The sequence below is a fragment of the Toxotes jaculatrix genome, chromosome 22 (assembly GCF_017976425.1).
Source record: "Toxotes jaculatrix isolate fToxJac2 chromosome 22, fToxJac2.pri, whole genome shotgun sequence".
NCBI classification, from domain to species: Eukaryota; Metazoa; Chordata; class Actinopteri; family Toxotidae; genus Toxotes; species Toxotes jaculatrix.
In genome coordinates, this window is record NC_054415.1 from 2,053,155 (window position 1) to 2,070,383 (window position 17,229).

At 44.9% G+C, this 17,229-nt stretch overlaps 1 protein-coding gene across 15 annotated transcripts in view; it reads right to left on the reverse strand.

Annotated features, from left to right (window-relative positions):
- Window positions 1-17,229, reverse strand: part of celf2 (cugbp, Elav-like family member 2) — a 168,268-nt gene that overhangs the window by 40,504 nt on the left and 110,535 nt on the right. For all 15 annotated transcript variants that reach the window (XM_041029668.1, XM_041029671.1, XM_041029661.1 and 12 more), the window contains one exon: window positions 9,241-9,323. In XM_041029668.1, the coding sequence (XP_040885602.1) occupies window positions 9,241-9,323 (83 nt within the window). The remainder of the gene's footprint in view (window positions 1-9,240; window positions 9,324-17,229) is intronic.

Here is a 17,229-nt window from a genome sequence, read left to right on the forward strand (position 1 = left end):
AGGAATGCCCTGGTGCTTAAAAGGTCAGAGGTCGACTTGTCCTGGAGCCAGAGGACTAACTTCAGGTTCATGCTGGGAATAGGATGAGTGTGTGTGTTGAGGAAGGAGTGTGTATGCGAAGACGATGTGTCGATGTGTGTGTGCCCTTAGCCAGCAGTTGGCACCTTCAAAGCAACAGCCAAGTTCATATGACCAGAGTGTGTGTGCCAAAAACCGGGGAGTGAACATACTGTATGGTACCAAACACCACGCGCTCTCTCTCTCTCTCTGTCTGTCTGCCTGTGTCTCTCACTCACACACACACACAGTCGGCGACCACACACTCCTTCTCCTCCCTCCTCTCTGATGGTGTGACGGTGAGCTGCTGGGTCAAAGTCAGACAGATGGCCCTCGCAGTCGGGATTCAATATCAGTGAACGAGACCGTACGACCTACCGCACACACAGACACTCACACAGACACACGGGCATGTGCGTAGCAGGCGCACACACACACACACCCACACACACCCACAAAGGCGTAACAGCACACGCATGACCTCCAGACAGTGATCATCACCGATAACACAAAAAACACTTCACCTGCATTTTTAGAAAACACTCACTGATACTTCGGTTCCTGTACAGACATCACGTCATTTACAGACTCAAAAAATAATAAAGCGATAAAAGTCATTACACATAAGTTAAATCGGAAAATAAACGTGTAATTACATCCGTACATTGTGTTCTCAGAGCTGTTACTTACGAAAGAGCAGAGACTTGAATATGTCACTGACGAATTCTGTGCATCTTTTACTCATATTTCTCAGACGCTGTTCAGACTTTGAAACGGAAAACATGAAAGAAAAGAGGTTGCAGACATTTCACACTTCTGTTTGTGACTGTGGTATTTAACCACACTGCTACAATCCTGTTTCCCTGATCTGATTCTGACTTCATTAAAATAAGAATAAAATCTGGTGCGTTTGTTTCTGTTTGAATTATAAATCCTTCAGGATGCCATTTAAACTGGTCTCAGATGTGGACTTCAAACCCAAACTGCTAAGTGTGTCATGATTTTACGACGTGTTCCTCACACCTTCAGAGGCATGTTCGCTGTTAGCTGGTGTTCATGGATCAACTGGCAACATCCTGTGACATTTCTGGCCTGGATGAGGTTTTTAAAGTAAAACCAGAGGCTTAAAAAAAAAACACAAATAAAAAGCAAACTTGTGTGAGTACAGTTGAGTTTCTTGTTTCCAACATGGCTGCTCACATCAGTAAAACACAAACTCTACATCACAGCACCCTCTGCTTCCTCCCATCACTGACAAACACTTTGATACAGATGAAATGTGACTTCCACTCTCTCTCTCCTTTCAGCAAACAAACGACTATAAATCAAATTGTCCTTTACAATATCCCTCGTCTTAGCAGCGCTTAGCGCACAGTTAGCCTACATTATCCCCACTTCATTTAGCTCGGTAAACAATTAACCCAGCGAACGTGTGTGAGCAGAATGATTGAGGGATTTGGCATTAGCTATGCTGTGTCGCGTCTCCACACTAACTACTCTAAGTGTTTAACATAGTTAGCCTGCATTTACAGACACCCTCCCATCCTCCCACCCTCCCTCTCCGCCCTTTTCTCGATCCCCCGCCCCCTCCCGATGAATCAATATGCTTAAACACTGCCACCAACTCGGAGAGAAAAGAGGGGTGAGGGAAGTTAATTTGAAACAAGCGATTAATATTTCTTTCGTTAAATAAGCGCGCGCACACACACACACACACACGCACACACACTCTGAGGGTCGGCGCATCGATGAGGTTTGTCTTCCTTCAGCCCTGTTTGCGATAGCATTTGGGTTCCACTATAGCAATTACAGCCTTTAATTGAATTGATTTCGATAATGAGCCTCTGTAATGACACCGCTGTGGGAATGGTTGTGTGTATAAGTGTGTGTGGTGTTTGCAGTGAATGAGCTACTGTTGTTTTTCTGGACTTAAATGATCTGTGAGGAGCCGAGCAGGATTTAAAGATGAGGACACACACACACACACACACACACACACACACACGTATTTAAAACACTGGTGCACGCTGCTCTAATAGCTGTCTACTGATCAGCCGCCTCCTCTCAGCCTTTTTATAAACCACTTGTCCGAGGTCTAACCTTTCAGCTTGTTGCATAATATCCTCCAGGCTATAACACATAAATGTTTGATGACACACGACTTAGTACATGAGAAATTTAATATCCAACCCTGCCATATTTCCGCTGTTTCGGACTTAGCACCACCTACAACTGCTTCCCGAGTCCTTGGGCGGTTACAGCGGTCAGGTTTCACGGGAGCTCGTCTGTGGCGCGGTGAGCTGCCGAAAACTTTAAAGGGGTTGTAGAGTAGATCAGCTGGTCTATCAGTCAGTGGGAGTTACCTCGTCTCTTTTTCCTGCCAGTCGGCTCGTCTGCTTCTTAAGTGCTGCGTGGAGAGCTATTGTGATAGAGCAGCGATATGTGTAATAGGCTCGCACCTGAACAAACAACACACATCGACTGACAGGCTGTGGACATGAAGCATTCCTCCCCTCGCTGAGCGACTAACAAGTACTTTTCTGAAAACACACACTTCTGCACAGTTGAGCGTACGCCCAGGTATCCGTCAGCTGATGAATGAGGCTGATGCTGATGGGTTATATGTCTTGCTTGCATTGCTGCCACGATGGATTTGCTTTCATTACGTTCAGTAGCTATTTCGGAATCGATCCGTGCTGTTTGGATCAGATTCCACTCCACCTCAGGTACCAGCTGAGAGCACAGGTATCAGCTGAGAGCACAGGTACCAGCTGAGAGCACAGGTATCAGCTGAGAGCACAGGTACCAGCTGAGAGCACAGGTATCAGCTGAGAGCACAGGTATCAGGTGGTCTAACTGGAGTTTGAGAAGCTTTTCTACCCAAACAAGAACGGACATGTTTCTGTGGAAAGCTGGAACTTTATCTTTAGTATTCTGAGCAGTGTATGTTACACACAGCCAATATTTAACACACTGCAGCTTTAAATAATTATTTTTGTCCATAATTCTTATCACTTTCGATAAAACGGCAACGTACTCAAACCAGAACGGCACTCAGGAAAGCACAAACCTCCTTGTTGAAAAGCAGAACTGTAAAACAACACGACTGGAGCTAACTTCTGCGCGCACCAATTCTGGTTTTAATCCCTCACATTTCGGTACAATGTGAACAGAGACGGATCGTCAGATTAGGCTCACTTTCAAACACGAGCATCGTCAGTCAAAGAAAACCGTTTTTTATCGTGAGTTCATATAAACACGGAGGCCTGCGGAGTGAAAGCAGCCGCAGCGTCACAGTCCGTCATCTCTCAAGCGAGCAAACAAGTTCCCTTCAAAGGCTGGAACAGTCAGAGTCTTCAGACCACGGGAGCTTTTGCATGAAAGAATATGATTTCTCACATCACTGAAAATGATAATACACATTATCACTTACAGTCTGTGCCGCTATCTGCGGCTCCGTCCACCAACTTGAAATAATAAATGGCCGATTAAATGACTTATGTCTTTGGATTATAAATTGCTGCTTTTAAACCTTAACCTTGCTGGAGATCACACTTACTTTGATGAGGGCCTTTGATGTGCCTTTGGTTGCACGAACACACACAACCTTGCGCCTGTATTCTGGCAGCGGAGCGTCACTAATTATCTTGCCAGCAGAAAGGTAAGGGAGGTGGGGACCTGTGTGTGTGTGTGTGTGTGTGTGGTCTCAGTGCGACGGCAGCTTTTAATGAGCCCCACGCTTCTTATCAAACTTGGCGCTCGACAAACGCTCTGATCCGCCCACATAGAGGATGGGGCTCGACTGATCGCGTCTGAAGCCCCCCCCCATCTCCCACCACCACCCCGACCTGCCTCCCCCACTCACCCCACCCAGCACCCTGATCACCCTCCCCCTTTCCTCCCCTCTGCCTTACTGTCAGTATGAAATATCCTTGAGAGAAGCTGTGAATCAAAGAGCGTTTCATCCTTTTTCTCAAAGAGAAAGAGAGATAGAGAGGGAGAAAGATGGAAGGAGAGATTCAACAGGGCAAAAGAGAAAAAGAGAAAGGGAGGGGATGGAGAGAGGGCAAGAGGTAGAGAGAGTGAGAAAAGAAAGAAAATGAGGATAAAGGACTGAACTTCTCCGAGCTGGAGGGCACTCCAGAGGACACGTCCTAGATTAGCTCTCACCCCTCCCTTCATCCCTCCATCTTTTCCATCCCCTTCACCCAGCTTCAGACGGGGAACAGCGGCCCCGGGGCCCTCTCGGCAGGCGCCGGGGGAAGAAGTGGGGGAAGAGGGGAGACACCGGGCATTTAGACATCTGTCAGCCACTAATGAAAGAGTTCAATTTAGTGGAAAATCTCAAACAACCTTGTCTGACAGGCGGGCTGACAGGCTTTAACTCGCCCTGTGTAGCTGGTGTGTGTGTGTGTGTGTGTGTCTCAGCATGTGTGTTGTGTCAGCGTGGAGGGTGGAGTAGATCAGGAGGGAGAAATTAAAAAAAAAGTAATGCAATAAACTCAGACTGTGCTGGGGCATATGCTTGTGTGCACATAAAATATGTGTATAAGTGTGTGTGTGTTAAAGAGTCATGCAGGGCTGTGGATCAGTCCAGGCAGCAGGGGTCGGGTCTTATGGCTTTAAATCGCTCCAGGGGTACAGGGCATGCTTTTTGACGATAGATGGGTTATGGTAGGGGTTTTGTTTGCGTGTGTGTGTGTGTGTGTGTGTGTGTGTGTGTGTGTGTGTGTGTGTGTGTAGTGTATTTAGACCTCACTAGTGCTATTAGGGCTGGAGAGATGAACACACGGCTCTCCAGGCAACTCATGTGCACGCAGACACACACACACACACACACACACACACACACCCCCCGCGAGCTTCATTAGCGGGTCATTAGAAACAACTTCAGTGAAAGCTGTTGTTCTTTTCTTACCCGTCTTCACTGAAAAGCCTCTGTGTGTGTGTGTCATGCAGATGACTCATTATTTTTGTTTTCTATTGAGAAAAAAATCTATTTTTTATTTTCTTTTTTACTTTCTATAGAAGAATCCACCTGCTGAGGTGGCAGTGAATGCAGCTTTGTTGACTGAGAACATGCACGTTTGGATTAATTTATCGAACTGTCTGAGAGACGAAGACATCCTACGCGAGTGTCCATGTCCAATCAGTCGAGTCTGAAAATGGTTTTCAGGATTTAGGAGAAAAAATAACATTAATGTTCCATTTTTATCCGACCTAAATAAGATGGAAGTGAAAGTGTCGTAAATAAATCCTGACTGGCATAACTTTTTTTAAAAGAATTTGGTAGTTTATAATGAGATGTCGTTGTCATCATATGAAATATAACATTTAATAAAAATCTGAATTATAAGATGCTGGAAAAGTGAAATTCTCTGTGACTCTGTCCGAGGGAAACAAAAAAGAACATCTGGACATGGTTCTCTGCTGTTGTTCTTTTCTTTCTGTCTTCACTGTATAAAGCTGTGCAAAGTGAAATCCTTTACATACTCTACTGCCTCACTGCCCTGGGTTACAAGTTAGAAGCCATAACAGTAATGACAGCCTGTTTACTTCCACAGATTCTCTATAACCGACAGCATTTCCGAGCTGCGCTCATCACAAGATGACTTTGTTTACTGGAAACTACAGTGATCAGTGTCTTCTTACAGCAAGAGGCACAATAACTTCTGGTTGCGTTGGGACCAATCTTATTCATATATATAAGAAAAAAAAAACCTCTGAGCCTTTTTTTTAAATATAAATCTGTAAAAGTGAAAACAAGAAGTCTTAGTAATGCAACCAAATCCTGCTCTGACCTGTACGTGCTGTGGAAACATTACTTCATCACTGAAGTATGACAGACAGGTCTGGAGCTGACATAAATATCCACTCCCTGCATGCATAAAATCACATACACATGCATTTGGTATACATGTGCTGTCAGATCGCTGACAAATCTTCAGCCAACACAGCTGAAGAGTGATGGAAAGAGATGGAGAGATGTGGAGAGGCTGGGAGCTGGCAGAGAGGCAACAAGCTGCGCTGCCGTTGTTATTTTTTTTTCTTAACTCCGGTGTTTTATCCGGTGAGGAAGCCTGAACCTCAATCCCTCTCTCTCGTCACCGTCATCACCTCTCAGAGTGCCGTTCAGGGAGAGATTCATCACACAAACCACAAAACCCCTTATTTTAATGCCCTCCTAAAAAAAAAATGGCAGCCAGTCAACTGCCTCTGCCTCAAACCAACATGGCTGCCAGTCGGCGCTGCCAATGCCGGTGCCCCTTTCTCCAATTTGGCCCCCATCCAGCTTTTCACGCTGATTGCATCTCTCCCTGTTAGGGCCTTGGTTTTGGAAGGAGAGATAGAGCGAGGGAGGGGAAGAGTGCCAATACAAACATTGTTCCACTGGCTTTTTACAAGCCAGGAGAGTGGGGAAGTTAATAAGCAGGTATTGGTTTTTAACTGCAGCCCGTTTATTGCTTTGCCCTCGAGCGTGCTGGAGTGCTCTACTCCACCTTTTTCCTGTCCATCTGCCCATCACCTCTGCTAACCTCCCGCTCAATATCTCCCTCTCTATGTCTGCTCTCCTTTTGTCTTGACTCTCCTCGTTCAGCAATTAATCCAGCATCCTCATCATCTGTTTTTTTTTTTTAACTTCTTCCCTTCACCTTTTCCTGCCCTTTTCTTTATTCTGAGCTGTGGTGGAGCCAGTTTAAAAACCCTGCTCAAAAATCATAAACAAACCCTGCACAAACCTCTTAAATTATCTGTCATTATGTCACTACTGATTCGGTATTTTGCGAGTGTGTGTTTGAGAGTGTACTGTATTTATTGTGTGTATATTTCCGTCTGTCAACACTAGAGTTTTATTAAAAATCGGATGTCATCCAGTCACTGTTGTCCTGCTCTGACATGATGAATTTGATGCAGTTTAATTACACACACATTGTGCTGTTCATCAATGTCGTGTGAGTTTCAATGGACATTTTTAATTTCGCCTCCTCTCAGAAGCTTTTCTGCACCATCAAGAACAAAAATGAGTTTACTGGGGACTTGAAATCTCCAGTTCTCCCAGTAAAAGATTTAATCTCACGGCTGCTTATTTTATAGTTTCATTTTCTCGTTTAGTGAGTGCAGCAATAAAAGGAGAATTTACATACTTTTTTGTTAGTCTACCATTACTGAGAAAAACACGACACCCAGTTTCATCATAATGTCTTACTGGGTTGTTGTAAATGTCAATAAATGTAGAAAACAACATTTACACTGGGATTTTTTTTTGTTCTTTGATAAAGAACCTTTTGTGGAAGAACCTCTGACTTTATCATGTTTCTTCCACATCTGGAATCAAACTTACTCCCTTGCCAGCTACTACAATTCAAATTTATTGGTTCCTGACTTCAAAAAGCCCTAAACACAACAACCAGAGAAGCTGCAGGAGAGAGAATCTAGCAAGGAGGAGGAGGAGGGATGACCAGACAGGAGAGAGGGAGGGAGTGTGTTATGGTGTAGAAGAAGGCGATTTCATGTTCCTATAATCCTGAAACTGCTGCAGTATGTGTCCTCCCCAGGGCTGTTTCACACCTCCAACAAGGGATAAGTGACTAAACTCTCACGGCGCAGGAAAACAGACCAAATTTAACATACTTATTCCACGAGCAATTAACACGGTGACTCCGTGCAAAACAACAAGCTTGACTCCGAATCGGGAATCCGAGCACAAATCCCACGTACAGCTTCTCGTGGGATTCGCAGAACGCGAATTCGCACCCCGTCCTGCCCAGGAGGGCTATCTGCTGATCCAACTGACAGAAGCAAGCGGGTGCAGGCGCTCAACTGATGAGGCTCCAGTTAGCCAGCGCAGCCAAGGAGAGAGGCGGGGAAGCAGCCAATAGCCCGAGCCGAAGGGATCTGGGGGCCTCTAAATATCCACCCAGGGCTAAAAGAGCGAGAGTGTGAGCGAGCTCCGGCCCACTTCCTCTATCGCTCTCCTGGGCTACAGGGGGGAACAATAGCGGAGAATGTAGCAGACAGCATGAAAGGCAACGCCACAGCATCAACACACTCCTTTGTAGTATACAAGCTACACACGAGCGCTCAGACATGCAGAAACAGATGCAAGCAAACGAGCAAACACTTATTTCTGAAGTGTTTTTGACCAACAGCAGCACTCTGCCCCAACATGCAGGGAACGAGCACAAGCAGATGTGACACACATCACGGCAGAAGGCGATGATTTTACACATGATGCGAAAAAAGCTAAGTGAAACGAGCAGCGAGCCACTGTTCTGCATTAAATCAGACAAAAGGTAGCAAACACATTCAACATGGTTTTAAGATTTTTTTTTTAAGAAACAATGAATGGACTGTTCTCCCAGGTTTATCCTCAGAAGCTTCTCTGTCACTGGCTGGCGGTCGTGACACTTGTGTGAAGGCAGAGCTAACTTCTCTCCTACATGGGGCATGAAGGTTGGATTAGGTCTGAATGTTGAACTGGGTGAATTACGCATGTAACGATATTACACTGATGTAAGAGCCAGCAACAGAGCTGAGAAGATAGTGTCTACAGTGTGAAGAGGTTCAAAGTGGATGGGAGATTGCATCTAGCACCAAAGATGAACCCCATGAAAGGACAAGTGGTTCAGACACTGGGTGGAGTCGGCGTGGTCCCCCGTCCGCCTCCACTGACATCAAACCAGCTATGGTTTGATATCTGTTGATATGCTAGTATAGGGGCTAGCACTTGTGCTACCTGGCTCAGTGGCCATTAACAGTGGCTAATACTGTTAGCTTGGATGGCTAACTTTAGAGGCTCCTGAGGATAACGATAAGAGAGCGTCGCCTGTGCTGAGACACTGAAACAAATGTTTGAAAGAAAACTGTGTTTGTTTATAAGAAAATTCCAGAGGGACGTTCAACATTCTTCACTCATGGATTCAACCATTCGCACCTTATTTCACAAACTCACTCTGACAGTCAGCTGCTCACCTGCCCACACTTTCGGTCACTCTCACGCTTGCAAATGCACTGTGGCAGCAGTGCAACACACTGATGTGCATATCAGTGTGATCACACACACACACATGCAAACACACACACACACACACACAGGTTGGGGCGGGGCTGCCTCAGGGTGCTGCTGTAAGTGTGTGATTGGAGGAGAAAGTAGGCAGAGGAGAATTGAGGACACACACTCACCCCTGTTAAGGTCTTTATGTTATGCAGTGCATTCTGGGCTTCAAGGGCAGCTTTCCTTGTATAAAACGTGACAAAACAGCAGCCTGGGGAGAGAGACAGAGAGAGGGGATGAGCATAAGGAGCAACAAAGAGCATTTTCTCTATTCATCTGCTTGGCATCACCTGTCGACACCGGCAGACGCAGAGTGAATGTTAAGGACGAAACATCCCGGCTGAGGGGAAGAGAACGCTTTTGGATTCATTTCAACGCTGATGACTTGAGCCTCGAGGAAGTGTGCGCACACAGCGACGCACACGCACGCACTCACAGACAATACAAAGACACAGAGACAGAGGAGGTGACACAGAAAGGGGTTGCCTCTTCATTAATCCTTGAATAATCTGCCAACAGTTTCTTACTCACTCATTCACTAAAGAAAATATTTATTCATTTATTTATTGCTCGTGCTCACTCACTCACTCATTCACTCATTCAGTTCGGAATAATTGCCGGTGATTTAGTGATTTGCAGGTCAAAAGGCATCCAGGTGGCTCGGTTAAAACCTGACTGAAAAGCACGACATCTAGGTAACTGTTGGTAAATGTTGCTTCAACAGAATTTGAAATGACTCCATTTCAATGTTTAGTTAGTTCCAGCTCCGCACTGAAAGAGTCACTGAAATACTGTTAAAATAAGAGCTGAACATCTAAAAACAAGCCTTTTAATGCACATTTAGCCCAGGTTTAACCCTGACATCCTGACGTCTTTAGACCTGTAAATGAAAGCTTACTAAGTTGCTCACTCACTCGGTCACTCACTCACACCCAGTGCTGTATCTGCACTGAAATGCATGTGCATACGCAAGACCTGCAGAGACAGTAGAGAGGGAAAGAGGGAGCTAGGGAGAGAGGGGTTTTGGCTGTTCATTAATCTGTGTGTAATCCCTGCAGAGCGGGGCTGAAACTGTGCAGTTCTGGGCCATCCTCAGTCAGCATGGAAACCTGCACAGTCAGGATAAACACAGCAAGAGGACATTTAGGCCAGACACAGAGGTGTGACTCTTCTATTTTACTCATATACACAGCAGCTGTTATTTGATTTATGTCAAACATGGGGTTTGGAAAAGTCTTTCTCAGCGAGGATTCTTGTCTGTGTTTATGTCCTCGTGACACTTTTGACACCATTATCTAACAGCCACAGGGAAATTTAAAAAACCTGCCTGCTGAAAAGGATGAGGAAAGACACAGACAGCTATAAAATCTGGAGGATGTTCACGATGGCGAGTTAGTGAACTGGAGGAACAAACACGAAGCCCCAAGCCTCGTGATGCAGCAGAGGCCAACAGTGTGAACACAAACACGTGAACATGTAAAACACCCATGACGAGGTCCACTTCAGCAGTGACAGTTTGCTTGACTAGTAGCAGGTAGCAGCTGCAGCAGCTACTGCTTGTCGCAGTTAAATAAAACTTACACACTGGTTTAGATCGGTGGTTAAACTGTTGACTGGGCCTGTGTTTGAGCTGTGATATGATTTTAAAGGACGCCTGCCTGTTAATTACAAGTACAAAAGCAGTATTTTCTGTGGCCATAGTGTAAACAGACCACTTTAATTCACAGTATAAAGTCCCAGCCTTTGTCAGCTGCTGTGGCTTCAGCATCTTCCCTCCAGTTGCTGCAGGTTCATATGTTTGGACCTTCTGCCTCCAGCTTTGCTCATCTGTTAATTTTGGTGTGTACTTATTTGTCCTGAGTGTGCCATTGTTTACATCTGCTTTGTTGTCCTCCCCATTGTGTTTATGACACTAATCAACTCAGTGTGAATGAGGGCCGACTGGTTGTGGTTTTGTTGTCCATATCGCAGACATCAGCCCTCATGACACTTGCCCTGCAGTGCATCTTAGTGAAATCCAACAGTGAGCATCTGGAGCAGGTTTAGCATCCAAATCCCAGAGTCCCTTTGATGAGGCTGGGAGCGTAATGGATCCGAATTCCTGCGGTGTCCTCTGGGTGCCAGGGCTGTTGAATAGTTGGCCCTTAGCCTAGCGTCAGCAACGTGATTGGTGTTGTGATTCAGATGGTGCAGTGTCTGTGTATTAGCAGGGATAACTCTCAGCTTAGTGTTTTCTTCTACGACCTCCAGCGTTAAAGGCAGCTCCGGGTGCCACTTCACTAAACCCTAAGCCCCCCGCTTCTGCCACTTCGGTATCAATTTACCACCGAGAGTTTCACACCAGCTTCCACCAGTTAAAGGCTCAGAGATAAGAGGGGAAATTATTCATAACTGACGGACTGTCACTGGGTGAAAGTTTTTACAATATATTCCATGTAGGTCACCGGACTGATATGGCGTAGACACACATGACTCAGTGGTGGCTGTAGATCTCTGGGAGTTCTGCTTCATGCTTATTTTGCATTATCATGATAAAAACAGGACTCAGTGAGGACAGGGTTAAAAACAGTAACACGTGGAACATGGAAAAAATCTCCCATTATAAGCAAGTAAAGTGCTGATGGTGAAGAACGGTCACCATATTGAAATGAAAATTCTATTGGAGATAACGGACTAACAAAAATCCTTCAAAATAGAGAAACAAAATAAAACGCACATCCCCATAAATAGAAGTCCTTTCTTTGACATAAAAAAAATCCCTTTCTTTATTGCTTATGTCTTTTAGTATAGCTTTTTCTGATCAATGGAAGAATTACTAAAAACTCTACTAATTCTCCCACCTCTTTCACTCCTTTAAAAACTCTTGAGATAATATAAATAACGGGTTGTCAGTGAATTAAACAAGGCCGTTTGGAGATCCATTATTTCTACCTAAAATCAGGGAGATTATGAGCTTATTAAATTCAGTGTAAAATTCACTAGGAACTCCAGCCATGAAGTAAATGAAGCAGAGCAAGAAATACAATCTTTCGCTCTATAAAGTACAATGGAGAATAAGAGGAAATGAAAAAAAGGTAGAGTTAGACACAGATAGAAATACTCAAAGTACTCGAAAACTGTTCTTAGAGTTGTCTCTCCTTGAGCCTGATCACCTGCTGCGAGGTTTCACCCGGCTGACACATTAAACACACGTGGAACTGAATGTACATGCAAAAAATGCTCTGTCTCTGTGTGTATAAAGCACATACGTGTGTCTCTGTGGCGTCTGTCATGCCATGCGAGCTGTGCCATCATTTCCATGCGAGGTACGTTAACTTTTACCTGCGTTCATTATACTTTCTGCGAGCTCGGTGCGGAGTGAATGTTATGTGTATACAACAGGGAATTTATAGCATTGCCCCACTATTGTACATTATCATTCCAATTGCACCTGTGTTCAATCTTTGGCCCCTTGTGTGCGATTAGCAATTCCAATAGCACTGTATGAGCGTTAGCTGCTAGCTGTGGACTGTGAATTATGATTCTGGTGGCATTTTTTTTTTGCATATCTGTATATGGGAGGGTTAGCCTTTGGTGTTAGCATTAGCGATTCTGACAGCATATAATGTGCAGGGGAGGGTTGGCTGTAAGCGCTGCGTTAGCCGCTGTGTGTTGTGATTCCCATGGTGTAGCCGGGGCCTGGGAGCCATGCGGCGTGTGGCGGATCGTCCCAGGTGGTGGGCTGTCAAGACGAGGATCAAAGAGCAGAGGAGTGGACCTCACACACACACAGGCGTTACCTGCAGTGTTCCAGTTCCACCTGTTTAAGAGTCAGCACACTCCCGCCTCACACTCACACAAAGCTACAGAAAGCCACGGAGAGCACACATATTAAGATTATGTCTGTATGTGCGCATTTTATTTACAGAGAAACGTACCTGTACGACAACCTTGGACGGGTGAAAAAGTGCTGCAGAGCAGCATGAATAAGCTCTTTCCATCTATTTGTATGTATGTGTCTCTTTTCTCCCGCAGCACAAACATTTACCTGAAGGCCGAGAGGGCTCAGAACAGGGAGATACACTCTGCTTGTGCTGTTGAGGAGGGACACTCAAAAATACACACCGGAGACACACACACACACACAAACTCGGATTGAAGGGAAGAAATCTATTAGACGCTGATGTGTGTGTGTGTAACAGTGTGTACGAGTGAGACAGACGGAGATGTGGGAAAGAAGGGCAGAGTGTTCGCAAGACAAAAAAGAAAAAAAGAGAAGAAGAAGAGGGGAGAGGGGAGAGGAAGAGCAGCTGTGAGCGGAATAGAGAGCAGAGGAGGGAGATGCCTGTTCATAAATGCTTCATGGCTGCTGAAGGGGGCCTTTGACTGAGCGAAGACCCGCAGCCCCCCGGCTCTGTCAACACATCTACCCCCTCCAACAACAGGTCGACCCCAGCTTCACTGTTCGAGTCAGCAGGGCTGCAGAGTAACTGAGGGGGGCTGTGCTGGCATGTTGAGGAGGTGCGTTCAGGCTCATGTTTTTGTATTTCAGGTCGATGCTGGCTTTTTTATTTAAAACCAGGCACCAGTCAGGCCATGTTGCTCGAGTCTGATCATGGCAGTGAGACCAGTCTGGGTGCAAGAGGCTTCAGAGGTGGCAACCTGCCCTGCAATTTCACTTTCTTTGTACATTTAATTCATTATGGTAATTTTTTATTGTAATGCTTAATTTAAAAGAGGACATCTCGGCCTCCCCTGCCACTGAATAGGTGGGTGGGTCATGTTAGCTTAAGCAGCAACTAATCTACTTAAAAGCCTTTCATTAGTCTGGGCACAGTGCAGAGTGACCCATGTTTGTCTGTTTCAGAGACGCTCTCTGACAAATTTTGCTATTTTCCTAATTTTTGTTGCTTTGCTGGAGTTTAACAATAACAGTAAATATAAAGATGGAAAATGGATGAAGCTGCAGCACCAGCAGGAAAACCTCTAAATGTTTGACCTGTGATCCTTTCAAAGAAGTGATATATATATATACACTATTTGCAGACTCAGTGTCTATAATTTGTGACCAGTTAGCCAAAGAGTACTTTTTCCTTATCATATTCTTTTTTTTTTTTTATTATTTTCTGAGACCTGTTGAGGTAAAAATATCCAGTAAATGGGGAAAAAGGAGCAGAGTAATGTCTGAAAAAATAAACACAATTTTGTGTTGCAAAAACATAGTTTTTCTGCTTTCCTGTCCTGGTAATCATCCCATTAATCATCTCACGAGCACTAAGATTTATCTTTGGTCCAAACCTCCAGGTTAGAAAATGTTGTTCTATTCAATACTCAGTTGTTTGGGGTTGAATCAGCACAGACTGAGGAAGGAGGGAAAAAAAAAGGCAGGTGGAGGTGGGGCTGAGAGAAAGGAGTAATGCCCTGAAGTCTAGCAGAATGGAAGTATGGTTTATTAAAAGGGGAAAAAAAGAGACAGGTGGGGGGTGTATCACCGAGCTTCACCCCGAGCCCTTCCACCCGAGGCTGGCTGCAGCTTTCACAGTGACTCCCTCCATCACTTTTCCTTCCCCTCCACACTTCTTTTGACCCCTGGGGCTCCACTCAACCGCTGACCCACATTAACTACACTCTACTGCAATTACTGCTCGCACAGGCCTCTGGGTGGCATGGGATACATACTCCGTCTCTCTCTATTTCTTGCCCCCCCTCACCGACTGTTCCCTTTTCACTCTTGCGCAGCTGTAAAAATGCCCCTTAATGTGTATAATTTATGTGTGTCAAAGAGCCGCTGAGTGACAGCAGGGATGGGGGGAAAAAAAAATGACAGAGAACACATTCTGAATTTGACAGCCCAATAAAGAACAGATTGTCAGATGGAAAAATAGGGAGAGGATGAGTGGTTGGCTTCAAACAATGCTGCATCTCTGACGGGCATTTGGCTGATGTTCTAATCCTGTTAACGTAGGAATCGGTCCAGCTCACAGCACTTCACAAATCTATACAATCCAATGGTTACTTTGGTGGAAAAGCACCAATGTCACCCCCCTCCAAATCCTCCCTCACTCCCTCCCTTGCTGCGAAAACAACAAGAGCACTTTCCGGAAATCAAAGCCGCTTTCTGGCTGACCCCGAAGTGCTCGGAGAGGGAATAAAAAAAAAAAAAAACACAGAAAAAAAAAAAAAATTCCAGCTCTGCAACTTCGCTTATAACCAAGCAACTCTCTCTGTCGCTGAGGCATGCAAAAGTATAAACACAGAGAAAAAAGACACACAGAGACGAGCTGAGAATCCACACACACACACAATCTCCCATTAAAATCCACCTGCAGCTGCTCTCTAATTGGGCCTGGGTAGCCGGCTAAAAAAGCTAACGTCTAGTTAAGGCGATATAATTGGCCGCTCTGCTTTAGGAAAGAATGAAATAAATCAGTCCTCCATCTCAGGTCGGCCCCGTCTCAACTGAATCCATTAAAGCAGATAATTGTCTTGGACGGCAGAGCGTTCGCTCAGTGTTGCCACAGCTGAGCGAGAGGATACAGTTGGCTTGCAGTTTCAAAGCGGATGTCTGCCATTGGACGGGTGTGGGTCCCTGGACACAGCATCAGAGTAACCCAGGCTGTGAGATTCTCATCTGAGCAGTGATCTAAAATCAGATGCTGTAATCTGCCTGCATGTGTTTATCTCCAGGCTGGAAATCATCTTCATTGGATTTTTTTTTTGCCATCAAGATGACATTTCAGGTTACAGATTTAAAAATGACTGTTGATGTAAAATCTATTTCTGGTGTCCAAGTCAAACACTTATCGAGAAAAAAAAGGAATCACTTCACAGGGCCCGGTATCAATTGTTCGTTTTGTTTTCAACGTGGTTCATACGAAGTAAGAAAGTGTCGCAAGGCGAGGAGCATTTATTATTGTACTCAAGGAGGAAATCTGCAGCATCCTCTGTGTCTGTGTTTGGTGCTGAACACTTGTGGCTGTGTAGTGGCTCCTGCGCTTCCCCAGAGATCAGCTGTCAGTCAAGCCATGTGGGTGGCAGCGTGTTGTCTCTTTTCTCAGATTCGAAGGTTTGATTTTCCTACAGGTGGCCCTTTTGTCTTTGTCTTCTCAGCCATGATGTTTCGGCTGTTGGTTGAATCGCCTGTGTGCTGCGGTAACCGGCGTCACAAATCAGGAAATCAATATTCGCTCACGCGAACATGTCATAGATTATTGGTTGTGGCGAGACACGACACTGAACGTTTCACTGTTATTAGAGTTTGACTATAAACTATATTTGAGAATGTGAAGTGTGGAGAGTGGGTTTCCACTAGGCTACAGTTAGGCTAACACATTATGGGCCCGTGGGGTTGAACTAATCCATTCTCGTTGTATGACACATTGACTACATTTATACGGTACGTTGGCATTAGCTAGAGGCACAGCAATCTCAGCATAAGGATGAATGTTTATTAATTAAAAAGTTTACTGGCCACAGCTGAAGATACTGGTAAACACTTGAGTTATAATGAAAATTCAGCCTCAGATATAAAAACGGTTCATCGTTCAGCCCCGGTTTTGCCTTGGACAGGTTGGACAGGTCAATTTGTCCCACAGTAATCTCCAGTTTTGGCCTTTTAAAAAAAAATCATATTTGTCTTCACTTAACTAATAATATCTCGTTTCTGTTCAGTTTTCTTTTCTCTTTTCCAAACAATTTAAGTCCCTTGTGGCTTATATTTCATTTTTTTTTATTTGGAGTTATTTCCAGGGGATGTTGTGCACAGAGACTTCTGTGCAGGATACAACCCCTTAATGAAGACATTAAACTTATTTTGTGTGTGTGAATTTAAGTGTGTGTGTGTCTCAGCAGTTCATGTGGGCAGGCTGTATCATTAAGATAAATGATATAGTGCATCCCCTGCCAAAACACAGACACACACACACTGCAACAAACCCGTCATGGCGCTTAAGGTTGTGTTTTAGCAAAAGGACCATTTTCTGTTTACCCCTCTGGCTCTCTTTGTCTCATTCTCCCTTTATCTCTCCCTCCATCTCTATCTCTTTTTCAGCACAAAATGCCAAATTGCTCCATTTCTCATTCGCTCCCCTCCTCCCCTGCTCATCCACTCATCTGGTTATTAACTCCAAACACATTAA